The 27689-nt window shown below is 43.4% G+C and overlaps 1 protein-coding gene across 5 annotated transcripts in view; it reads left to right on the top strand.

The window, feature by feature from the left end:
• Window positions 1–27689, top strand: part of DLC1 (DLC1 Rho GTPase activating protein) — a 262539-nt gene that overhangs the window by 80217 nt on the left and 154633 nt on the right. For all 5 annotated transcript variants that reach the window (XM_081208657.1, XM_081208660.1, XM_081208661.1 and 2 more), the window contains one exon: window positions 23420–23453. In XM_081208657.1, the coding sequence (XP_081064783.1) occupies window positions 23420–23453 (34 nt within the window). The remainder of the gene's footprint in view (window positions 1–23419; window positions 23454–27689) is intronic.

Here is a 27689-nt window from a genome sequence, read left to right on the forward strand (position 1 = left end):
TCTAAACAGGAAATAAGAGGTATAGTTGGCAGTGACAGTGTCACAATAGTAAGCAAAATACACACACACACCCCTCCAAAGGTCTTATGTGCTGGTTCACAGATGTGTTTCATCTGGTCAAACAATGAAATAAAGCACCGCCAAAATTTTCATTCAAAGTTAAGCAATTTCTTTTTGAATAAATACAATTTTTGATTGCTTCCTTCTGCTTTGAATTAGGGTCATCCCTTCATAAGAAACAGGTGGCAGGATTGTCTGCCATTCAAGTTTCTGTAGGTTGTTTGATGAATAAAATCTAGCTAGAAAAGGCAGTTTGGCATTGCAAAATGTCAGCAGAAGTTTTATTTCCCAAAACTGAACAAATAGTGGTCTGTATTTCATTTAAGCATCTAGAATCTTTTTTAAAAAATATTGAGGCAGATAAATGACTTGCTATCCATATGACAGCTTTAATAACTCTACTGATGTTGTGTGGAAGTTTTTGATGCTACAAAATTAACCCATGAATTACAGCAGATTTGGAGGACCTATGGCCTCCAGATGTTATTTGGTGCACTATATCTGCAAGCCCTGACCGTTAGCATGCAATCTGGGGCAGATGAGAGTCCAACCACATCTGGAGGGCCACAAGTTCCCCACTCTTAAATTCAAGGATCAACAAGTGGTGCAGCTGAGTCTAGCCACCACACTAATCTTAGCCATCCTTGCTGCGCAACATTCAGAATTTGATGGTGGTGAACACAGCATATATGAAACCATGTATCTAAGATCCAAAGAATTTAAGGCATTGATAATAAAATATACTTTAGCTGCTATCCTAACCCCTCTTACCCACTGAAATCAATATGACCTATGTCTGAGTAGACATGGTTAGGATTTCACTGTTGGTCTGCCAAGCACCAAGAAAGCTTCTTAGATGCTTGAGGTTATTATTTGTCCTGGCAAATTGTATTACTTGCAACACAGCACTGTGGCATCAATGTGATAAGCAGTCATGACCCCAAAATAAATATCCAGACTTCTATAACAAACTCAGGCCCTGATCAGGCATGCCCTCCATGAGTTCTCTCCATGTAGGAACAGGAAAGTGGTGACATGTGTACCAGTTCCTTCCACCTTCACACCATTCTCTGCACATAGAGCACAAAGATCAAAAGTGGGAATCTTTGAATAATCAGCTGAATGCACTTAAAGCCCTGCACATGAGCATGAACCCTATATCAGTAGGCTCTCATTCACATGGAAGCTTCTGAGTCAAAGATTTCCTCTTCAGGTCTTATCACTCAAAGCCTGAAGATCAGTCATGGAGCCAGCAGTGATGCGGACCAGGTGGGGTGCGCCAGCACATGCAAACCCTCCCTCCATACATTCCGAGAACTTATGAAAGAAACGCCCGAGTGTCCTTGACCAAAAATATTGCACGGGCCTTGGGTCCTCTAATAGCTCTTGCTTTCTTGACTCCTAATGCGTTCCCAGCTTCCAATCTCAAGTCTCTGCGGGTGTTATTAGTCAGAAATCAGATCTGTCAGATTAATTTAGAATTCAATATCTTTACTAAGTTTCAGGTGTCAGAGAATATAATAAAACAGAAAAGAAAGCCCAAGCTTTTCAACAGTTGAGAGAGAATGATTAATCTTAAATGAGGAAGGGCAGTAGTGTGATGAAATTGACATGAAGGAATAAGTCGGATGGCTAAAAGGGGAGGGAAATCATAGCAAGGCAAATGTTGTTATATCAGCAGTCCAGATTTATTTATTTTATTTGTGTTCCGTCTTTCTTTCCATCATGGATCTTGTGGTGTACATGGGATTCCCTGACTGTCTCCCATCCAGGCTCTGACCCGAGACCCACTTAGTGTCAGTGTGAATGCTGAATCTGTTCAATAAGATTGAAGTTCCTTCTCTCTCTCTATATATATATATATAGATATATAAAGTTTAAGAAATATGTTGCTCTTCATTGGCCAGAACTAAGAAAAAGTATTACAGTGGTACCTCAGGTTAAGTACTTAATTCATTTCGGAGGTCCGTTCTTTTTTTTTTTAAATAGTTTTTATTACATTTTTTCAGACATAAACAGAAGAAAGAGAAACAAAAAGATAAAAGACAAAAGAAGAAAAAGAAAAAAGTATAACTTTCCAACAGCTTACTTCATCTTTCTATCGAACTTCCCCACATCTCCCGCACAATGCATTCTTAACAATAAATTTATCAGCAAATTATAATCTTGTTTCCTGTGTTTCTTTATACTTTCAATTGCAATTTAAGTTTAAATCCCTTATTATCCATTTACTCTAAAAATAAAACATATTGTTGTATTTAACATTTAAACTTTGGTTCTTTCAATATTATTATCCAATTTCATATATATTACGCTCTCATTGCTGGGGCTGGCATTTCAAATTATGCGTCTTTTTATAGTTCATATAACTTGTAAAATTTTTGCAAATAGTTCTTAAATTTTTTCCAGTCCTCCTCCATTGCTTCTTCTCCCAGGTCTCGGATTCTGGCAGTCATTTCGGCCAACTCCATATAGTCCATCAGTTGCGTTTGCCACTCTTCCAGTGTGGGCAAATCTTGAGTCTTCCAATATTTGGCGATCAAAATTCTTGCTGCTGTGGTAGCATACATAAAAAACGTTCTATCCTTCTTTAGCACCTTTTGGCCGACAATACCCAAGAGGAAGGCTTCCGGTTTTTTAGGAAAGGTGTACTTAAACACCTTTTTTAATTCGTTGTAGATCATTTCCCAGAAAGCCTTCACTCTTGGGCAGGTCCACCAAAGGTGAAAGAATGTTCCTTCAGCCTCCTTACACTTCCAACATTTATTATCAGACAAATGATATATCTTAGCAAGCTTGACTGGGGTCATGTACCACCTGTATACCATTTTCATAATATTTTCTTTCAAGGCATTACATGCCGTAAACTTCATACCGGTGGTCCATAACCTTTCCCAGTCCTCAGACATGATATTATAGCCAATGTCTTGAGCCCATTTTATCATGGCTGATTTAACTGTCTCATCCTGAGTGTTCCATTTAAGCAACAAGTTATACATTCTCGATAATACCTTAGTCTTTGGTTCTAACAGCTCTGTCTCAAGTTTTGATTTTTCCACCTGGAATCCTGTTTTTTTATCCAATTTAACAACCTCGTTAATTTGGGCATAGTGAAACCAATCTTGCACCTTATCCTTTAAATTTTCAAAGCTCCGCAACCTCCAATTGTCACCAATTTTTTCTACTAGTTCCCAATATTTCGGCCCGCCGGCCTCCATATTGGGTTTTTTCCACGCCTTAGCCTCCACTGGTGATAGCCACCTCGGAGTCTTACTTTCAAGTAAGTCTTTGTATTTCATCCAGACCATAAAGATTGCTTTCCTAACAATATGGTTTTTGAACATTCCATGTGTTTTTGCCTTGCCGTACCACAAATACGCATGCCATCCTAACGAATTGTTAAAACCTTCCAGGTCTAGGACATCTGTATTCTCCATTTCGGAGGTCCGTTCTTAACCTGAAACTGTTCTTAACCTGAAGCACCACTTTAGCTAAAGGGGGCCTCCCACTGCTGTCGCGCCACCGGAGCCCGATTTCTGTTCTTATCCTGAAGCAAAGTTCTTAACCTGAAGCACTATTTCTGGGTTAGCGGAGTCTGTAACCTGAAGCGTATGTAACCTGAAACGTATGTAACCTGAGGTACTACTATATTATTGCCAGTTCTAGCAGCAATCTTTAATCCAGAGATTCAGTTCATATGGCCACTGGTGTTGGGATGCCGGCCACACCTCAGAGGAGTGGACAGGTTGGGAGGTACTAGAACCTGGAAGCTTGAGGGATAGCAAAGAGGCAGAAGCAGGCAGGTGGTCCAGGCAGGGTGATGAGGTTTCCAGTTTGGATGCAGGCTCTGATGGAGATGACAGAAGGGATCCAAACCCTGCAGCTGCCCCACAGATCCACCCTGACAGCTTCTCTGCCAATGGCTCTCTGGCCCCACTTCATGCCCTGGTGTTGTACTTGGCATCACTGTCCATCCCAGCATCAGATACTTCATTGCATGTGAGGCGCAGCCTAGGAAATTTGAGAAGACATCCAGATTTGCAGCCGAACCCACCAGGTTCAAGTAAATCCAGCTTCTGCTCTGGTTTGAGTCCAGTACAGGCAGAGCCACAAATATGCTGCTAGGCTCTGCATTCAGTGGAATTTGGTGGCATATCTAACAATTTCCTGATACATTTACCTCCAGGCAGGCTGTTACCCACAGCAGAGAACATAATTGAGTTTAGGGGGAAGTTTACAAAAGCACTGCCATGGTTTGGAGAACACGATCTTACAGACTTTCAGAATGAGTTTTCCCCAATTTTCATTGATGTTGAGGTTTCCCTTCCTAAGATAATGAAGAAAAAAATTACAGCCACTATGCCGCAATTTAGCAAGACTGAAATCTGGTCTGATTAACATAAGGCAATGAGAAGAAATCCAGAATTATCCGAGTGACACTGGACACATCAGCCAAGAGTTTTTTGGGCAATCTTCAAATGTCAGATTAGCCAAATTCATCTTGAAACATTATTCCAACATGTTTGATCATTCCCATAGACCTCCATGAATGGCAACACAAAGCCACTTACATGTTAACTACAGAATAATCCACTTTTTAATCCTGTTCAGCCATGCTGAATACAATAGCCGAGGAAAGTTTCCCCACCCCCACCCCCCCCACCCCCATTCACAAGAATCACAAAGCGATGCATACTAATGAGCTCTGGAAATTGGCTTCATTAGCTTAATAAATTCTTCCATCTACCTGCCAAAGTTTGACAACAAAACTTCTATTGATATGGACTGCAAAGTATTTTAGATGAGGAAATGGAAAATTCTGTCATTCTAAGAACATTGCCAGGTTCAGATCTGCTGTGAGCGTCAACACTGGAAAATCCTATCAATGTTGTAAATATATCCATTTCTCAAAAGAAAAACTGAACATTAAAATTACATATGCATGCATGGGGTTTTTGATGGATTTCTATTGGAGTTAAGAAAGTTGCATCTGTACGCAGTTTGTGAATTTGTTCTTATGTTTAATTCCTAAAGTTATTCTCCATAAGGTATGTATGGGGAAGGTATGCATGCAGAACGTTCAGGCGTCTCCAGAAAGAAGAATCAGTGCAGACTGTAGACAATACAGAGCTAGATGGACAAATTGGTCTGATTCAAAATAAAGCAGCTTCCCTTGTTCCAAAATCTATGTCCTTAGAAAGCTACACAGTAATATGCAGAGTGTGGGGAAATAAACATGCCTGGAAATTCAGAAGTGAGCAGTTATAATATTGTGACACATGCTGGTGGTACTGTACACTTCTGATTCCACTGCTAGGTTCCATTTCTTATTCCAGGGTTGGGTTCCAGATGCTGAAATGTCAATACATTCACAAAACGCCCAACTCAGAATGGGTTTCCATTCATTTCAAATTAGGAGGTGGTTGCCACATGGCTTCTCTTGCACTGAATAATTGAGAACCCCACATGTGCAAACAATCTAGGCGTGTATGAGAAGCACATGGATAGGGGAGCTGGTTTCTCATTGTTTTAGAGGTTACCATAATTTTCGGATCATTGCAAACTTGTTCTTATGCGAATTACTGTGTTACTTAACCACCGAATGTGAAGAAACTTGCAAAAAAGTGTTCTCACATATGTTTCTGGCAGCCATTGTACATTTTTCTATGTAGCCACTGGTGTAAAGGTTGTCCTTACCGAAGAAGTGTGTATTAAAAAAAAAATACAATGCACCGATACACATCAGTGAATAAAATATCCTTGACATAAAACTCAGAGTTGGGCAAATAAAAAAACAGCAAACTGGGTGGCCAGAGTCAGGCAAGCTGGCTGAGGTCCGCAAGTCTAGAACCTAATACAGTACTACCTCAGGTTACAGACGCTTCAGGTTACAGACGCTTCAGGTTACAAACTCCATTAACCCAGAAATAGTAACAGATAGGTAGCCGTGTTGGTCTGCCATAGTCAAAATAAAAAAATTCCTTCCAGTAGCACCTTAAAGACCAACTAAGTTAGTTCTTGGTATGAGCTTTCGTGTGCATGCACACTTCTTCAGATACTGTCGTTAAAAGTCGTCAACAGGCTCATCTCAGCTACCTGCCAATCTCCCATTCCCACCACCCTTCTGAGTAATACCCCTCCCCACCTTCTCACTATATAGAAGGATCTGGCAACTTCTGTTTCAGTGTATCTGAAGAAGTGTGCATGCACACGAAAGCTCATACCAAGAACTAACTTAGTTGGTCTTTAAGGTGCTACTGGAAGGAATTTTTTTATCCAGAAATAGTAGCTCGGGTTAAGAACTTTGGTTCAGGATGAGAACAGAAATCGTGCTCCGGCGGCACGGTGGCAGCAGGAGGCCCCATTAGCTAAAGCAGTGCTTCAGGTTAAGAACAGTTTCAGGTTAAGAAAGGACCTCCGGAACGAATTAAGTTCATAACCAGAGGTACCACTGTATAGATTTGGAACAGTGGTCTGCAGAGGGGCATAGTTCAGAAGACAATAGTTGGGAAGAACTGGGTGGTGAACAGCTAGGAGAAGAACTGAGAGAGAGAGAGTTAACAAGACAGAGAGTTAACAGAGTTAGCCTTTTCAAGTTAAGAACGGACCTCCAGAACGAATTAAGTTCTTAACCCGAGGTACCACTGTACTCTAATAACGCTAATGCATATCATCAAAAGGTGAAGCTTTCATACAAATTATAGGAACATTGGAAGTTGCCTTATACTGACTCAGGTCATTGGTCCATCCAATTCCATCCTGACTACACTGGCAGTGGCTCTCCAGCGTTTTGAGTTCCAGGTTTCTCTCCCAGCCCTCTGGAGATGGCAGGAATTGAACCTGGGGCTTTCTGCATGCAAAGCAGATTCTCTGCCTCTAAGCTACATCCTTTCCTTGTAGTCAAAAAGAGAACTGGGAAGAGTTAATTTGCCAATGCTTCTAAATGTCTTTCCAGTCTGTTCCTCGGCTGTGCAAGTGAATCGGAGTTGGCGCGCTGTGCATCTTTGCCACACACAGCCAGGCCACATTCTTTCTTCGCAAGGCAAGCTAGCCATTCAGTGCCAGCTATGAGTGAGGTTCGTTATGATGAAGTGTGTGGGGTGGGGTGGGGACCTACTGAAAAGGATAGGTGTTTAAGAAACAAGCCATTTAAAGAGAGAGAGAGAGAGAGAGAGAGAGAGAGAGAGAGAGAGAGAGAGAGAGAGAGAGATAAGTAGGGTCATTCCAGAAAAGATATGGTGAACAAGGACAATTTTTTCTGGATGTCTAGTGACTTTTCCAGCTTCCTTTCCCCTGCCTCGTTCAGAATCTCATCAGATTCCACAGTTCAAATGTGACAGAATCTGGAACATTCCATTGGCTCCAGGGTCATTACTCCTCAGTACAATAGGCCTTAGCATATACATACGTATAGGTCTCTACAGTGGTACCTCAGTCTACAAATAGACCAGTTAATGAACTATTCTGTATACGAACTCCGCAAAACCGGAAGTAGTGTTCCGGTTAGCGAATTTTACCTCAGTCTACGAACGGAAGCTGAACGGTGGAAGGGCACTAGCGGCCTCATTAGGGAAAGTGTGCCTCAGTTTATGAACGGCTTTGGTTTAAGAACAGACTTCCAGAATGGATTAAGTTCGTAAACCGAGGTACCACTGTATAATACTGTGTACTGATGTCGTTGTCATTGTCTCTGTGTGTCAGAGAATAAAAACTAAGTTTTAGGTGTCTAATTGCCTACAGCTATGCCCATAATATGGAGAGGCTTCGTATAGGTGTGTAAGTATTCTGACCCCCCCTTTCCCACCCTCTTTTCTTGTGCTATGACAGAGGATATTGATTCAGATTGATCGGAAAGGTTAAATGGCAGAACCAGCGAGACTTTGCTGTGTCACTGAAGGTTCTGGGGATGCTCTGCAGCCAAGTCAAGCTGAGATGATGGTTGCTTCCGTTCAAGACAGCAGGGCTGTCAGCTCCTTAAGAAAGCACCTGAACTTTTGCTCCCTATTTAGTCTAGGTAGCTTAACGTCTTCCAGTCCTTCCTTATGCCTCGCTGAATAGCCTTGTCTGGGTTCTGCTCTGCAGTTGTGCTGGAAAATGTCCCTGGACACCTTTCAAATATTCATGAAATGTATAGCTCTTCTTCCCTATAGGCCTCGCTTGAGACAGCACATTTTCGCTCCGACAGACAGATGTAAGCATAACAGTTCTCCTGTGGGGTGACTCTCACAACCACATTATTCTCGGCTATTACCACTTTGTATTAACCCCTGCCCTACCCTATCTCTCACTCACCCACCCATATGCTTGCTGTTCTACAGAATAATCATAGAATCATAGAATCATAGAGTTGGAAGAGACCACAAGGGCCATCGAGTCCAACCCCCTGCCAAGCAGGAAACACCATCAGAGCACTCCTGACATATGGTTGTCAAGCCTCTGCTTAAAGACCTCCAAAGAAGGAGACTCCACCACACTCCTTGGCAGCAAATTCCACTGTCGAACAGCTCTTACTGTCAGGAAGTTCTTCCTAATGTTTAGGTGGAATCTTCTTTCTTGTAGTTTGGATCCATTGCTCCGTGTCCGCTTCTCTGGAGCAGCAGAAAACAACCTTTCTCCCTCCTCTATGTGACATCCTTTTATATATTTGAACATGGCTAATGATGATGATGATGATGATGATGCCTGTTCTGGCATCCATAAGGAAGCGGTGGGTCCAACTGAACAGGTTGAGAAGGCATGGACAGCTGTTTTGTGCATGAAGAAGCATGTACATTGGAACATCCTAGATCAATGTCTCTTCTCTAGGAGGAGAGATGTTGAGCCTTCCAGGATTCATGACCAACCAGGCAGAAGTAGGAAAGACAGGACTAGATCATCTGGGACATGTTTCTCAACCCTTGGAAAAAGAGTTTCCCCTCTTGCTTCTGTATATAGAGCTCTCCAGATGTTGCTGGACTCCACCTTCCACCATCTTTGACCACTGGCCATGCTGGCTGGAGTTGAGGAAGTCCAACATCACCTGTGGGTGCAGAAATTTCCCACCCCAGCTCTAGATAGTACCAAAGCATCATTCCTCATTATGGGCTGAGCCAGTGGCCCATGTTTACTTGGGCAAGTTGAATGTTAGAGAATATCTGAGAGGAATTGTCCAGAAGAGAGACCATTCTGGTTGTTCCATGTAAGAAACAAACCTTTCTACTTTGTGCAACATTCGATCATGGTGAGCTGTAGACTCATCCAATCATGCCTACCTTTCTGATCTTATGGTGTTAGCAGTGGGGTTGTGGTGGTTTCTTCAAGAAAATGGTTGCAATATGTGTGGCAATTTCTATTGGGATCAGAGGAAATGGAAAGCAAATGATAAATTTGAGTACAACCTTTATTCTGTGATGTGATATTGCTCTAGCACATGGCTGTAGCACCTCAGATTTCAGGTGTGTGTGCGTGCCCTAACATTTTGACCTATCTAGGAGAAAATTAGAATAGAAATCTCCTCTCTGGTAGGTAAGCTTTTAATCTGAAGCATTATTTGGATGTACTTCACACACACACTTCTGAAAGCTGAGCTGGACTTTACCATGTCAGACAACTGGCCTTTGCATTGCTTCTCTTAACTGAATTCCCTCCATAGGCTTTGGACTACAACCCCTATCAGCCAGAAAGCATGGCCAATGGTCAGATATTATTGGAGTCCAAAACATTTGGAGGGCACCCGGTTGGAGAAGATTGCCCTAGAGAATGGTTCTGGGTGTTGATTTTTCTTTCCTAGTGTCTGAATTGGCCTTCAGATAACAAATTCTTATCTGAGTGGTTGTTAAGGTTGCTTTTCTTTCCTATCCTTTAGGCATACACTGGGGTGTGAAATTGTGAAGATGCAGGATATTCAGTGTGGAGGAAGACTCAGAGGTCATTGAAAACAGCTGAAATGTTGCTTGGGATTTCACAATCCTTGTTAAATCACAGGATTAGTACCAAAGGCAACATAGCTACAGGGACCAAGTAGGAATGTCCTAGAGATTGTAGAACAATTGCTTTGGGTTTAGCTTGGTTGATCTTTAATTTCTCCAGACCATCTCCTGCTGAATGCCACACAATGCTACTCTGAACAGATTGTACAAAGTTATCCTAGATTCAAAAATATTGTTGGTGAATGTGGTTTTCATAATTCCATATTCATATGACTACCATCCAATAATTCATGAGGGCAGACAACAATGTATCAATTATTTTAGCTATGCATTGTAGGAAGCTAGGGACACGGGTGGCACTGTGGTCTAAACCCCTGAGCCTCTTGAGCTTGCTTATCAGAAGGTTGGTGGTTCAAAGCCATGCGATGGTGGTGACCGACCTTTGCTCTGTCCCAGTTCCTGCCAACCTAACAGTTCGAAAGCACATCAGTGCAAGTAGATAAATAGGTACTGCTGTGGCCGGAAGGTAAACGGTGTTTCCATGCGCTCTGGCACTCATCACGGTGTCCCGTTGCACCAGAAGTGGTTTTGTCATGCTGGCCACATGACCTGGAAAGCTGTCTGTGGACAAACACCAGCTCCCTTGGCCTGAAAAGTGAGATGAGCACCACACCCCATAGTAGCCTTTGACTGAACTTAACCATCCAGGAGTCCTTTACCTTTTACCTTTTTTTACTTGTAGGAAGCTACTCATCTTTCTCATCTGTCCTCAGCTAATATGATCTGTAGAACAATTTGAACAGCAGCAAGTGTGTGTGTGTGTGTGTGTGTGTGTGTGTGTGTGTGTGTGTGTGTCATAATGATGATGCTGGTATGGGAGCTATGTCTTCATTGGTGGTCCCAGTTTCTTGGGGGTTTGCTTCTCCCCAAATAGGTGTGGACAGATATATCAATTTTGGTTTCTCTCAGTTTCTCATTTGTCTAGTTTTGTCCATGGCATTTCTGTATCAGCGTTTTAGTACACATTTTCCCTAATAAACGCATTTCTGAACACAATTCTGCCTGATATAATGTATTCTGTTTGTTATTTACACCAATAGGTACACTTTATGCACACCTCCCCCAGTGTATGGATTTTTGTATACATTTTTGGGTTAGAGAACCGCATCACAAAATTCAAAGAGATTCACATCTTGATGGGTAGCTGGAGGATGATTTTCATATTGCTTTGGGAATTGTGGCTTTTGCATTTTCTCCCCCATCCTCATCCCCCAAAAGACTTGCTGATTGCAATCCAGTCCCTAACCAACCTGAAGAACAGCTAGGAACCAATGAAAACCGAGCTTGTTCTTGTTTGTGTAGCAACAGCTTAAATTCTATTGTGATTGTGCTACTGATAGGACCCAGAAACTAGGCTGGCTTATCTTGGCATCCCCAAGGCCAAACAAATTCAGCAGATGAGCCCTACTGAGCTTCTGTTCACACCAAGCCCATCTGCCTGTCCAAATGCAACCAGTTTATTGGTATATTCAGACACAAGCTTTTTTGTTAAAGTTTGTCATCTTTACTTGTTAGCAGGTTTCAGCAATGAACTTGCATCAGTGTGATTTTTCTGTTTCAATGTCCTGCAAAACCACTTTTCAAGGCAATTGCACCATGATTATGATGGCGTGATTATTATGGCATGATTATGATGTATCTGATTACTGTTTTCTCTTCCCCCTCTTAGCCATTAACACTAATTCAGTGCTTATTTCCCAGAAAAAGGGGGGGGCTGTCAGTGGTTCCACACTCTGCTTATTACCTGATTTGTGATGTTTGCCATGAATGTGGTCTGCTGGCATTCTGGACTATCTAGATTCCTCCACAGCCTCCATTCTGATTAAAATAAATTGTGAGAAGCACCAGAGCATTGTCTGAAAGCAGCTGGAAGAAAGGAAGGAAAGGGGGAGAAGGATGAACTACTAAACCACTGTCTGATTGCACCCTAAATTGTTCTCATTTATGAAGCCACAGCAGAAGTTTGATAAATGTAACAGGTTTCAGCCATATACTGCCTCCCCATAATTTTCAGTGTGACTGGGCTTTTTCAACACCAAGGCATGCAAATGAATTATGTCACTCTTCTCCCAAAGCCTGTGTTGTGTTGTGATTCTCTGCCAACAAAAAAGGCAGAGAAATAAAATAAAACCTCTTTTTAGTGAGGGTAAAAACTGTCACACATTTGCATTCCCTGCTGTCTTGTGGTCTAATAATATTATCAGCCAGTTAGACCCATGAAATTCCATAGGATTGCCTTGCAGAATGACAGGTGGCCCCCTTTGCTCTTAATAAATCATATCGCACAAACCCACATGGAATATGGGACTTATTTTACAAAGCACAAGAGAAATTCTTTCATAATTGCCTTTGGTTTCTTTATGTGCCTATCCCAAGTTCCCACAGAAGCTGTGAAAGCTGTTAAATTATTCTCTTATTGTTTCTACCGCACGTCTGGTGGTTTGATGCCTGCTAACTAGCAATCACACTGTTTTGTGTTCTTTTCTCATAGTCTCAGTGGGAAAATTAAAACAAAGCAAAGCTCAGCGCTGGTTCCACCAGCCAGCACAATTATGGGAAGGTCTAGAATAAAGCCCTCAGTCCACCTGCATGCTTTGTAGCCCCAGTGAAGTCAAGAGGATTTATGAGATGTAACTTAATACTGCAATACTCCACATACTTGCTTGAGAAATGTCTCACTGAGGAGACATAGGATATTTCCAAACACAATACTAAAAATGTGCCTTTCAAATCCTCTGGAGATATTTGTGAGCACATGTGACTGTTGAAAAACACACGGGAGAGCTTTCTTTCTTTATCAAACATTGTGCTTTGCATCCTAAAGGTTGTTGTATTGCAGATTGCTTTTATTGTTTGCTTTGTGGACCAACTAGGGATATATGAAACTCTGTCCCTTTGTTTGCTGTGGATGTTTCCACTTTACTACACGCTAGTATCACATGTCTGAGAAACTTAGGTGCAAAAGGAAATCACAACTGTTTCAGGTACCACCTCTGAATGAGCACTGGCTGGCTGTCAGCCCGGAAACAGGCCCAAAATGCTCTCATGGGGCCCCACTATAATAGGACTCTGATGCAAACACTGGCTCTATTTTGTTGACTAGGGATGGGGGGCGGGAATTGGATTCTGGGATGGGGAGACAAACCACAAGGATTTCAAGCCAGGGATTTAAACATGCTATATCCAAATGAATTCCTCACCTTAAATAATATGCATTTATGTAGAGATGTGATGTGGATACTGCATAATGCAGAAAGCAGTGTTTAAGTCTAACCAGCAGGTGATGGACCTTAGTTATGGCGCTTTAGCTGGAGGTGTGCAGAGTGTCCCATTCCCTCCAAGTGCCCCAATTTTCCGGGGACTGTCTCAGGAATATGAAAGCCATGCCAGCTTCTGATTTGATCCTGGAATGTCCCTGTTTCCCCCGCCAGTGCCGAGCTCAAAGAGGAGGATGAGCTGGCACTTGTCCCAAATGGCGGCAGGGCAAGCGAGCATCCTGTTGCCTCTCCATGGCTGCTGCTGCCGGCTTCCTCCCTTGGGCAGCTCATAGCAGCAGGTGGACAGTGGAGGAGGAGGAGGAGGAAGAAGAAGTGTTTGGATTTGATATCCCGCTTTATCACTACCCTAAGGAATCTCAAAGCGGCTAACATTCTCCTTTCCCTTCCTCCCCCACAACAAACACTCTGTGAGGTGAGTGGGGCTGAGAGACTTCAGAGAAGTGTGACTGGCCCAAGGTCACCCAGTAGTTGCATGTGGAGGAGCGGGGAAGTAAACTTGGTTCCCCAGATTACGAGTCCACCGCTCTTAACCACTACACCATGCTGGAGAGGCTACTGTCGCCGAGGCCCAGCCTTGCGGGAGGCACCGATTCTGATGGGCAATCAGAGGGCAGTGTCGCCTTGGGCGAGAAGAAAGGGGAGATGGAGTAGCGCACAAGAAGTCCAGGTTTTTGTTTAAAATGCTTTGTGCTTCCTCCTCCAATCTTGCCCCTTTCCAGTTTTCATAGTGTGTGTATTTGTAAATCTACCAAAAATTAAAATAAAATCTGGATTAAAGGATTTTCTCAGGGTGGTGTGGGCTTGTCCCTTTGGTGATGGGGTGGTGGCGTTCACATTTCTTCTTCTGATAGGAAATGCTCTGCAGTGGGGGGGTCAAGGAGGGTCAGTTGCAGGGAGTGAGAAATGTCCCTATTTTCATCTGAGGAATGTTGGTTTTTTTTAAAAAAAGGTAAAGGACCCCTGGACTTTTAAGTCCAGTCAAAGGCAACTATGGGGTTGCGGCGCTCATCCCGCTTTCAGGCCTAGGGAGCTGGCGTTTGTCCACAGACAGCTTTCTGGGTCATGTGGCCAGCAGGACTAAACCATTTCTGGCACAATGGAACATCGTGATGGAAACCAGAGCGCACGGAAATGCTGTTTACCTTCCTGCCACAGTGGTACCTATTTATCTACTTGCGCTGGCATGCTTTCGAACTGCAAGGTTGGCAGGAGCTAGGACAGAGCAATGGGAGCTCACTCCATCATGGGGATTCAAACCGACAACCTTCCGATCAGCAAGCCCAAGAGGCTCAGTGGTTTAGACCACAGTGCCACCTGCTCCCGGGAATGTTGGAAGGTATGGCAAAACCAACTATAGGAAGCAACTTACACCTGCTTAAGTTCTACCAGCTTGAGCTCTGCTGGTGTCGCTCCAGCTCAGCAGAGATGAGGGATTGACTCCAGCATAGCATTGGCTCTACTGGGAAGGACCAAGATGAGCAGCATTAAACCTTCCCAGACTAGCAGATCTGGAGTTTGAAGGGCAACTACTTCTTATGTACCTTTTTGTATTTCCTACACAAATGTATGCTTTGGCTGAATGGGTGACCAAGAGCACTGAATTATTCTGCTATTCCCATTCAAAACCCAGGCAGCAATTCCCCACCAGGACTGGGGGGAGTCCCTTTCCTGATCCTCACATCTGTATACTCCAAAAATCATGCGGCCCTTTTTGTGGTCTTGCTCTTTTCTTATTTCTACCGTATTCCTTTACAGGAACAATCCAAATCAGTCCTCTTAGCTTAACTTCGAGAGTCATCTGATCCACGCAGTGTTTTCCCCTAAACATTTCCATATTCTGTTGGAGCTGTTAACTAGACAGATTTGTTGCCAACCTCCTGCATATTCTATCCGGAGTGCAAACCTTTCAGAGCAGCTTTTCGTGAACACATAGGCTCGGCGGCGAAGTAATATTGCTAAAAACTTGGGAAATTGTTCGGTTTTATCTGAATGGGATGTTACACACAAAACAGGTGCTGGTGATCGGACCATCCCCTTCACCACAAAAATAAACAGTCATTGCTCATCCACATGAGGACTCATCAAAGGCTCCTGATGTAGAACTTTGATTGTTCTAGGGTTCTGCATAATATCAAAGCCTCGCCAAGTAGAGGAGGATTTGTCCCTTCAGATAGTCATTCCTCCAGCTCAAATGGTGATGGAAACTGGGGGCAGAACTAGCATGGCTGTCCCTGCACCCCACACCCCCATGTTACTTTCCCCAGTTACAGGAGGCCTGTAGTAGTTAAAGCTATGGTTTTCCCAGTAATGATGTATGGAAGTGAGAGCTGGACCATAAAGAAGGCTGAACGCCGAAGAATTGATGCTTTTGAATTATGGTGCTGGAGGAGACACTTGAGAGTCCCGTGGACTGCAAGAAGATCAAACCTATCCATTCTGAAGGAAATCAGCCCTGAGTGCTCACTGGAAGGACAGATCGTGAAGCTGAGGCTCCAATACTTTGGCCACCTCATGAGAAGAGACGACTCCCTGGAAAAGACCCTGATGTTGGGAAAGATGGAGGGCACAAGGAGAAGGGGACGACAGAGGACGAGATGGTTGGACAGTGTTATTGAAGCTACCAACATGAGTTTGACCAAACTGTGGGAGGGAGTGGAAGACAGGAGTGCCTGGCTTGCTCTGGTCCATGGGGTCACGAGGAGTCGGACACAACTAAACAACAACAACATGATGACATTATCCACTTAGGCAAACAGTTCTTCTTAAAGGGAAAGCATACTCAGCAAATGCTGGAGATCACAGTGGGGCAGAAGGGAGGACATGATCTCCAAGATGTGGTACCTAAGGCAATTAGGGATTTATGGGTTTTAAGCAACACTTTGAATTAGTGTGGCCAGGTGAAAAAGAGGACGGGGCTCCTGTAGCTGTAGTAGTTATGTGTAACAGCAGTTAAAGGTGCAAGAATCATAGAATTGTAGAGTTGAAAGGGACCCCAAGGGTCATCTAGTCCAACCCCCTCCAATGCAAGAATCTCAGCTAAAGTATCCATGGCAGATGGCCATCCAACCTCTGCTTAAAACCTCCAAGGAAAGAGGACCCATCACCTCCCGAAGGAGATTGTTCCGCTGTCAAACAGCTCTTACTGTCAGAAACCTTTTCTGCATGTTTAGTCAGAATTTCCTTTCTCCTTTTAAGAACTCTGCTTTTTTTCCTTTTTTGTCTGGGTGCCCCACTTTGAATTGTGTTTGAAAGGGAATAGAGGGTAGATATCTGGCTGTGTAAAACATGCTTGTGACCCCCAGTCCTTGGCAGATGCTGCAGTGTCTATATCTAGATATGTATATCTCAGTCTCTCCAGCAAGAATTCTGACCTCACCAGGCCAGCTTGAATTGCTGGGCTGAATTTGCTTGTATGTGAAAAGCAGCCAGCTAGTTGTTCACGCAGCAGCGCTAGATAAAATTTGTAGAAATGGAATTTGTCTAACTTGCAGTCCAGCCTTTTGTATTTCTTTCTTCCCGGAGAGAGCAGACTACCAAAACTAAGATCTGACATGTTTTCCTTAGAAAGGGACTGTCCTCTAGAGACCTAATGCTTTTCATCCATCAGCGAAGGTTCTGTTGGAGTTCATTTATGCAACAGCAGATCTTTTTCTCCTCTCAAGCTAAAAGTCATTAGTTTAGCTAATGTTTATCTTGCAAAACCTTTTACAATCACAAACGCATCAATAAAACCCCAAAATCTGGCAAATTTAAATGCTAGAAAATAAAAATCTACTTGTATCTTAAGGGCTGGTAATTAAAATCTCATGTTCCCTTCTTATTTCAGCAACTACAAATGTGATGTTCTCGTGAAATCTTTAAAGTTTATTGCAAAGCCTCAAGAGTACTTTACACATGGTTCAGACATGACTCTGGTGATTTGGGCTATTTCTATTGCCTCATGAATGAATATCTGTCTTGAGACCTGAAATGGTTGTTTCATGTTATTAAAATATATTCATAATCCACAATGCCATTGATCTGCATCTGCTTCATATTTAATATTAGAATAGTTGAGGGGGCGGGGATGAGGGTGACTCATAGATAATATATGCTCCATGTTTCCTCCTTTATTAGATGGCTAGTCTAAAGCGCCCCCTATATGGTTCATTACTCCTACATGACATAGGGAACATAGCCTTCTATGCAGCTTGCATCTCTACATTTAAAGCAGTATTATACCATTTAATACAGCCATGGCTTCCCCCAAAGGACCCTAGGAAGTGTAGTTTGTTAAGGGTGCTGTAACTTGCTGGGAGATCCCTGTTTCCCTCATAGAGCTTTAATTTTCCAAGTTCCCTAGGCAGAGGGATTGGCTGCTAAATTGTAGCTTTGTGAGATGAATAGGGGTATGACGCGGGTGGCACTGTGGGTTAAACCACATAGCCTAGGACTTGCCGATCAGAAGGTCAGCAGTTCGAATCTCCGCGACGGGGTGAGCTCCCGTTGCTCGGTCCCTGCTCCTGCCAACCTAGCAGTTCAAACGCACACTAGTGCAAGTAGATAAATAGGTACTGCTGCAGCGGGAAGGTAAATGGTGTTTCCGTGTGCCCTGGTTTGCCAGAAGCCACTGAGTCATGCTGGCCACATGACCCAGAAGCCGTACGCTGGCTCCCTCGGCCAATAAAGCGAGATGAGCGCCGCAACCCCAGAGTCGGCCATGACTGGACCTAATGGTCAGGGGTCCCTTTACCTTTACCTTAGTGCTTTAAAAGTATAAAGTAGATGGGGCCTGAGTCAGACCATTGGTTCATCTAGCTCAGTATTGTCTACAGTGACTGCCAGAAGCTCACCAGGGTTTCAGACTTGGGTACTGCCCAACCCTTACCTGGAGATGGCGAGGATTGAACCTGCAGGCAATACAGATAATCTGCCACGGAGCTATGCCTCTGGCCCCTCTCCAGTCCATCTTTGCTGCTTGATTCTGGCCAGCAATTACTTTTCTGACTTCCATATGCTGACTTTGTCTGTTCTTTGACAATGCAGACAAAGCTGCTGTAAGGAACGCTCAGGTAAATGCTAGACTACTGCAATTCAGTCAGCGTGGGCAACCTACTGGAATGTATTCAGCAATTACTGCATGTCCAAAATGTTGCAGCTGTGTTGCTGACATAGCTAACACCTAACTCCAGTTCTCAAGTAATTGTACTGGGTACCAGTAAGTTTCTTGGTCCAGTTCAAAGTGTTAACCTTTTGACCATAAATGCTCTGGTCTCTGGAGATCTCAAGGAATGCCTCTTCATGGAAATGGGTGGGTTGGGGGATCTCTAAAGAGAGGCAAACAATTAATCACAGAATTCTTTGTGGTGGGGGGAAGGTCTTGGCAATTAAAAGGTAAAGGTAAAGGGACCCCTGACCATTACGTCCAGTCATGACTGACTCTGGGGTTGCGGCGCTCATCTCGCTTTATTGGCCGAGGGAGCCGGGGTACAGCTTCCGGGTCATGTGGCCAGCATGACTAAGCCGCTTCTGGCAAACCAGAGCAGCGCCCGGAAACACCATTTACCTTCCCGCCAGAGCGGTATTTATCTACTTGCACTTTGACGTGCTTTTGAACTGCTAGGTTAGCAGGAGCAGGGACCGAGCAACAGGAGCTCACCTCGTCGCGGGGATTCAAACCGCCGACCTTCTGATCGGCAAGTTCTAGGCTCTGTGGTTTAACCCACAGCACCACCTGTGTCCTTGGTCTTGGCAATTACATCAACATAAATCTGATGTTGGAAGCTGCCCAGAGTTGCTGGAGAAACCCAGTCAGATTCAGATGGGTGGGTATAAATACTACTACTACTACTACTACTACTACTACTACTACAGCAACAACAACAACCGGACGTCCCTATTTTCATTGAACAAGTGTTGGAGGGTATGCACAAACTCTCATGTCTAAGGACCACTGTTAAGGCTTTCTTAACAGCTCATTAGAGGCATTGCAGGTGGTAAACTCTGTGGTGTTTTGAGCTCTCGCAGGTGGCCTGAGCACTGAGGCTAAGAAAAAGCCTTCTGTTTTAGGAAGGCTTTTATGACTTAAATATTCCGTTTCAGCCAGTTGGGTTTTAAGCTTGGCTCTGCTTTATCATGCCTTTAGTTCTTGTTTTATGATCTTGTTTTTATCATTTTTATTGTCTGTACTTTGCTTCAGGGACCTCTTTGGCTGGGAAGCAGGTGAAACGATAGATAGGACTGCCTCAGCTGTGTGATGAATACTTTCTGGAGGAAGCAGAGCTTCTTAATAGCTGCATGGCAGGCAAAAATAAAATAAGATACAGGTTTATCCCGCATGGTGATGATGCCATCTCAGAAAGGTTAGGCCTGCTCAGTTTCTATATGTCATATGCAATAATTCAAGGTGTGCACTGAAGATGGCCACCTGAACTGCATTTCCACAATAGAGTTGCCTATGGGGCCATCAGACTGGTGTTCCATTGAAGGTATGTTTAGGGTTCCTGACACCTGCAAAGTTGTTAAGCTTTTTTTTGAAACCTGACCCAAAATTAGTGATTTTAAGCTTTTTGGGCTGTTTCAGCTGCTTTTTCCATTGCAATACATCCAGCTTTCCCCTAACATTTTGCTGATTCAGCAAAATTCCCCCCGGTGTCATTTTTACACCTGGAAACCAGGGAGCCAAAATATTAGACTTGCATGGTCGGACGATTAATGAACTATTTTTTTATTATTTAAAAAATGGTTAACTACCCTAAAAGTTACTGTGTGGTGTTAGCTAACTGCAACAGATATGAACAAATAAGAACGAGCGGTTTTAAATAGTGACGACATAATCAGTAATTCTGTTTTGAGTTTCAGTGTCACATGTGTGAAATAGAAAAGATCTAGAAGGAGATTCTTTTAAACAAAAGTGTATAATTTGATCATGTGGAAGTTATTAGTGCAGTTCTTTTGTTTCATCAGGAGTTTGGAATAATGCGAAGTTGCACTGGACCCATCTGGCTGAGCAGGAAAATCCCATTTAATTGCTCTTTTGCCAAAAATGTTAAATCACTTCCTGGGAATGCATTTAATTTAAAGCATATGGAAACTATCGAGGAAGGTCCATAGTGAATTCAAAGCTATGTTTTAGCTGCAAGCATTTTTCATAAGTTACAGTAAGGCGTGTTATCCTGCTGGGTTGATAGTATGTTAGCAACCCCTTCCCCACAAAAAAAAGCCCTTAAGTTTTATGGGGCTTGGTTGCCTGAAAAAGTGATGGAATAATATGTTTTCACTCCTTATTGTGTTTTTAAGGGAAATAATACTTATCCAATAGTTTGGTTGATATTCTTAGTTCTTAAGGAAAGTCCATATGGGCCAGAGAAGGGAGTAACATGTTGTCATTTCAACAAATGTTTGAATAGTTGATCTTTTTGACATTTCATTTGCTTTGTCTAAATGACGCAATATACTATCTTATTTTCTGTGTTTCATGCTCAGACCTTCTGACCTCGACTGGTTCAATAAATTGGTTTATTGACTGGAAATGTCAAGGTCAAATTTGGCGGTTTTTGCGAAATAGCAGGGGAATTTCAAAGGAACAACAACAACAAAAGTTTTCATAAGATGTACGGTGGGAGACCTACATGCCCCTGAGGGCAAAATTAGACTGTACTCAAGACATGTGGTAGCTACTGAAAATTGCAGCCCAGTGTCTGCTCTTCTGTGCACTGTAATGTGTGACACAAATATTGTGCTCTCCGCTTAATTGATAAGCCAGTGAAGAGGCAAATGAAGAAAAACCAGAGTTGTTGTGGCTGCATTTTGTCTCATGGGGCACCTGTAGCCCACCAGACATTTCTGGACTACAACCCTCATTAACTCTAACCATTAACCATGCTGCCCAGGGTTTCCTATTCCTGCTTTAAATGCATAGGCATAGTGTTATGTACTGAAGTTCTCACCCTGGGCCAGCAGGGGGATACTGTAGATAGTTATGCAAATGAAGGATCAAAAGTGACGTTCAGTGATTGGATAGTTTTAGAAAGTTGCTACAGTAACGTTGTACTGGAGCTCTATATAAGCAGGCTGACTGAGCCCTTCAGCTCAGTTCTGTTCTGGCCTCTGAATAAACAAGAGCTGTTTGAAGAATCGCTGTGTTGTCTGATATGTTCACCCACAACTTAACACATAGTATCTGGGTGATGATCTGTCACCCAAAGGAGTCTGAATGACATGCAGAAGTGTTTTAGAGTTTTGCTCAGTTTACAATGTGTCTTGTTTTATAATGGGAAAATTTAAATGGATTAGCAGCCCCAGAGACTGTGATCTTTTGCCCATAAAGTAAAATATTTAGGTTCCCTACATCACACTGCTGTGGTGTGGGGCAGAGATCTGCAACATCCGCACAAGTAATCCATTCAGCTTTCTGTGTCCCAATGTGCTAGCCCCACCTTTGTCAAATATAGTGGGCGGGACTATATTAGTCCCAAAACTATAAATACATCACCAGGAGGTGTGTGGTTTTTTTAATCTCCCCCATTCTTCCTTCAATCTCAGAGCAATATAGAAACTGTTCCGCTTCAGAGGTTAAAATGCAGCAGGTATCTTCCAGCAATTCTATATTTTCTTTTACTTACTTATGTACTTACATCCCTCACAAACTGGGAGCAACTCCCATTTTAAAACAATGAAACAATAAAATATAAAATATCAGTAAAACACTAAAGCAGAGACTCAAAGAAGTAAATGGCAGCAACTTACTGGTAAATGCAGATGAAACTGAAAAAGGCTGAGTATATTTTAAACAATTAAGTTTTTGCCTGATGCTGAAGGAATTAAAGACATGGCACCAGGTGTCTGGAAAGTTCCACAAGTGGGGTGCCACCACAGAAAAGGCTTTTTCCCCTGTCACTTCTTGCCTTGCTCCAAGAAGTTCTAGATTTGTAATCTATCCTGCTTCACTTTAGGAACTGATTTGTTAACCTACCTTGATCCATTTATCTATGGCAGGACTGGAGAACCCTGTGGGAGACCAACAACTCTCCATTTGCCATGCTGACCGGGGAGTTGGGAGTCCAAAAATATTTAGAGGGCCATAAATTCGCCTTCCATGGTTTATATGGACTATTGAGTAGGAAGTTCCTGGAATCAGCTTCTGTTGTGTGTCAGTTTTAGAGTATGCTCAAAATAGTATAGCTTTGAGCTAAATTACTATGGTTTCCATACTTTTTTATGTTGTAATACTGTACAAAGAAAGAATTTAAGACTGCAGTCCTGCATCCACTTACCTAGAAGTAAGTTCTACTGGAAACAGTGGGACTTACATTCAAGTAAGCATACATCTCATAGACATTGGCCAATGTGAATTCGTGAATGTCATGTTTTGGTCAGCTGAGGACATGGGAGCAAAATCTGGTAATGACTCACTGGAGAGAAACTATGGGAGAGAGAGAGATCTGCTCTTCTTCAGATGCTAATCCACTTATTGGGAGAGAAGAAGCATCTACGCCATTATAAATCACTGTTATCTAGCACAGCTGTATATATATTTTCTTGGGCTGCCACATGCAGAACAATGGTGCCCCATCATGTGCAATATTTTAGCTTCGTTAGCAGACACATCTGCGCAGGAGGGCTTTGAGAAAGAGAAAATAAAGCTTTTTAAAGGGTTTTTTGCACATTGGTTTGTTTGCTTGTGTGCTCTTATGAGATGTCCGGGGGGATGGGGGCAAACCATCGCTCTGTAGTGGAGCACACGTTTCGCAATCACAAAGTCTCAGGTTCAGGCCTCGGCAGATCCAGCTGGGAAAAGATCAGGTATCAAGTGAAGTGAAAGATCTCTGCCTGAGACCCTGGAGAGCTTCTGCCAGGCTAGATGGACGAACAGGGAGCTGCAGGCAGACAAATAAGCAGGCGAAGGTATTGTTATAGATTGGGGGGAGGGGGGACCCAAGTGAACTAATGAACATGCGTGGGTGGTGAGCAGAGAATGCCTCATGATGTCACTCCTAACCAGCAACTGTGTTCATTTTATCTCATATGGATGTCTGAAAGAATACTGAGAGGCAGAGATGCATGTGTGATCTTTCATCTCCATTTTTTTTAATTTTGCTTTTAGAAGTGTAACATCTTTTCCTTCCTTTGCAGGCCATGCCAATTTTTACAGAAAAGGAGAAGGCCGGTGAGTGAATGACGGGTCCCCCCGTTGGTTTTTGTTTTCTTTTGGTCTCTGCCCCAAACTTAATTTTTGTACAACGTTGGTTTGCATATTGTCCTGAAAAGAGCTGAGCTGAAATTTCAACAGGTGGTGCAAAACAAGAAACCCAAGAAATAATATTGTACAACTGCAGGGTGTTCATCACCAGCACTGTTATTCCCATGCCGGGGGGGGGGGGGAGTAGCGTCTGATTGTAACAAAGATTTGTGAAAAGTTCACAACATGAACGGTTTTGTTAAACTGGTATGATAAGAGGCAATATGGTTGCTGCAAAAAATTTATATACTAGGATCTTGCTTTCTTATTGGTCAGTCTTTGATATTATTTGGTTGGCTGGTGGCTTAGTACTTCGGTGCTTTTGCCTGATGTGGCAGGCGAGGGGGAATTAACGGTGAAAAAGATTGGCACACACTTTCAGAAGGCTGGGTGGCAACTGTTTGTGATCAGGGTCTATTCTCCAAATGTTGTACGCAATATTTTAGACCCTAAATTTAGAGGCTCTTTGTGGTCAGAGGACAGGACCCCAAGCTTTTCATATTCCATCTCTTTCCCTCTTTGTTCATTGAGCGTTCATCCTGATTTGTTTGCACAAAATGTGTGGATAAGCTAGATGATGTTGACTGTTTCTTCTGATTTGTTTGTGGGAAGTTATATGACGTTTGTTGCCTCAAGCAATTGTTGTCTAATGCATTTACCCAACACTTTCCTTCTTGCAAAAAGTCTGATTTTACGAAGAAAAGCAAGCTTGTTGTACATGAGTACTAAATCGGCTTTACTTGCAGTGAATCTGCTGGTATGTGATTGAATCCCTTTGGAAACAGTAACATTCTGAAAGTGCCCAGTCTGTGGATAACGTAGGATAACAGTAGCTCTTGTCTGTTTTGACTCGTTTTGTTGGTTACTACATTGTTCATGGTATCTACAAGGCTAGACGATTCTGTAAGATGTTGCCGTTTTTTTCATAAAAGGATATTTTGGTAACCTCCTTGTTTACCTCAATAGCAGTTCCCTGCCTTTCCTTGCAAAGATCTTGGAGCAGTGTACATTTTATTATTAACTGGAGCTGGGTGACATCTAGTAGATAGAGACTTCCACAAGACCACCCAATGAGCTTCATGGCTGACCATGGATTCAGACTTAAGGTCCCCAACCCAAGTTCATCTGCTGCCCTACACGGGTTCTCAGTAGACACCAGCATCTTGAACTAGTAATTTTCTGTGACACCTTTGATCTGCAAGTAGAAAAATACAGAGGCAATTAAAAGGGCTCCTTAGCTGTTGGAAGCTTCTTCTAGTCTCTGATTGCAGCATCAGGCACTGTATGATCCTCACGATGCCACCAGATGGTGAGAGGAACTGAAGACTATAAAGTGACTGAGTGATGACAAGATGGGTCAAGCCGCAGTGTGTGAGCTCTCAGCAGGAAGGCCTTTTAAAAGTCACTGCCGACATGCTCCTCTGTCAGTAAACAAGATGCTTTTTTAAAAAACTGCCTGGTGAGCCAGAATGCTTTAAACTTTGATCTAAGTGGAACTCTCGTAAGAAAGCATTAAAGGCTGCAATAGCTTTTACAAAAGTATTTTGATTAAATTCCCTGTCCTTTTTTCTTCTTCCAGTCGATTTTGGCTTGTAAGGTTGGTAAGAATCACAAGCGTTCTGCATCCACAGTATTTTCAGATATCGCCAAAAGAGCTGATTTATTCTTTAAAGAAGTTATCTTCTTTAAGCAGGCACGGAAAATGCAAGGGATTCTGCTAAATAAATAAAAAATGCCTTTTCTCTCAGAAGGAGCTAAGCACAAATGTACACATCTTCATGAAGAGACAGAAAATTAAGACTTCAGTCAGCCTCGGTTCTTCCTCAGTTGCTTTTACCCCAGCCCAGAGTACAGATGTGGAACAACTAGGGCAAATAGCCAGGCATATTTATTGGATATAGTGTAGTTGTATTGCTCTGGCTTGTGATAAGTGCTTTTGGCTAGCTGTAGTATATTTTTAAATGTTGTTTTTTGTAATTTTAGAATTGATTATGATGATGATATTTTAATGTTTATATGCTACCTTGAAAAGACTTGGTCCACAAAGGCAGTCTAGCAATTAAATCAGACTTCCTCTTTGAAGAAGTCTTTGATCAACATGCCCATGTTCAATATGGAGCCACATAACAACAGCAGCAGTGCATGAGGGGGCAGAACAGTGGTGCCCTCCCAACAGTGATGGCACTTCATTCACCGGTGCAGAGATGAAGTGACACAGCATTAGCCCCATATCACATGCCACTGCAGCATTACATCTGTGTGGAGCCAGGAGGCACAGTGCTGTTCCCCCTCCATATGCTACACCTCCATGCATAGCGCTAATATCTACAAAAAGCTTCAATGGACTACAAATGTATAAGCAATGCAATCACACTTAGTTATTTTTAAGAGCACTTCAGGTCTTGCATGTCTGCAAGAGACCCAAAACATATACAGTAAAACCTCTCCGAATGTCCGCCTTCTCTAGCACCCATTCTGGTGAACATCCATGGCAAACCTGGAAGTACCGGAACGGGCTACTTCTGGGTTTGCCGCTCGCGCATGCGCAGAAGCACTAAATCACACTTCATGCATGCGCAGAAGCGCAAACTGCTCCATGAGCATGCGCAGACGCAGCACTTTGCCCTGCATCCTTTTGAACTAGCGGCCAGGGCTCCGGAACAGATCCCAGCTGCAAAATGAGCAACGACTGTATGCATTTCCTTGCCAAGAAGAAGAAGAAGATCCTTTCCCACTTCTCCTAGTTTTCGATACTGTTACCAGCCACCCCAATCTCTGCTGAGCAGTAACGAGATTCTAGGGGTCTTGGCCCTTAACCAGGGTTTGTGTTCCCTGGGAATGAGGCACAGTGGAGACCAGTGGTGTAACATGGGTTGTCAGTGCCCGGGGTGGGGAAATGGTTGCGCCCTCCTGGTGGACTGGGCAGCTGGGGTGGGCCACACCAGAGGGGTGCTTCCAAGCCCACACGGAGGGTGAACGGAGCCTGCCTCCATCCACCTGCCCACTAAACCATCCTGCCTGTCTCTGCGCCTCAGCTGCCTGTCGTGGGGGCATCTGATTGCACCCCCTCAAAAATGTGTACCCCAGGGCTCCATGCTGTGCCTCTGGTGGAGACTGTCAAGTCTCTATGAAGTATTCTACCCCCTTACTAAATTTAGGGTTATTGGGAGCCTTCACCGCTCCCCATGAATGCATAATTCCGCTATTATGTGAACTGGCTTCCATTGGTTTTGGCTTTCAGCTATGAGGTGATCGACCTGCTAGCCTGACCAGCACTTCTCTGTCAAATGAGCATTTTCAACCTTTCCAGCTTGTCACTCTGCAAAAGCAGTCCCAGCATTGCTTCCTGAACTGCATGGGTGACTGCCAAACGCCAATAAATTTTAATGGACATATTATTGCATTTGGTTGCTCCATTGGCATTTATGGGCTGGGAGAAAGCGTGATGACGACCATAGTTCCCAGTTAACAGTTCATGTTAGGGAGCGTGTCAGCCTTCCTGTCTTTTTTAAGGAAGAGGAGAAAGTTTGAAGGGTTCTGTCTTTCAGTGAATTCCTTGCTGCTGCTGCTGCTGCTGCTGCTTTTTTTAAGCCTGTTGGTGAAACCAATAAATGCCCCTCCAGTTTAATACAGTGTCTGTTAGGCAAAAAAACACACTGCATGAGCATTCCATGTCAACAATCCAGATATGCTTTGATTGAAAAGATTAGCTCGCTTGCTCTCCCCTCCCTTATCTCGTCTTCCTTCTGTGAGTCTGATCCATGGAGGGGGCTTTCCCAGTGAGCCAGCATGAGCTGTCAAGTTGGGTTGACGGCCCTGAAGTCATAGGCAGCGTCTCTGTGACTTCCTGCTTCGTAAAGAAAGTGGACAGAGGGACCTAGAGGGCTTTGCTTTGGCTGAAGGAGAGTGGCAGATGAGGAGGACAGTGGCAAACAGGCTCTGCAGCAGCACCTTGGCTGGCATGGGCAGGCCAGAGGGCACTGGGCAGGGGCACCAACTTGAACAAAATATTGTGGGGGCCCAGGTAAGCCCCACCCCACATAATTGATCATATGATGCAGTGCGCACACACCATTTGAATGGGAATGCCCATCAACTTTGTGGGGGACCGACCCCTTTTATTATGGGGGCCAAAGCCCCATGGCCCTAGGAGTTGGCTCCTAT

This window comes from Podarcis bocagei, assembly GCF_964188305.1.
Source record: "Podarcis bocagei genome assembly, chromosome: 9".
NCBI classification, from domain to species: Eukaryota; Metazoa; Chordata; class Lepidosauria; order Squamata; family Lacertidae; genus Podarcis; species Podarcis bocagei.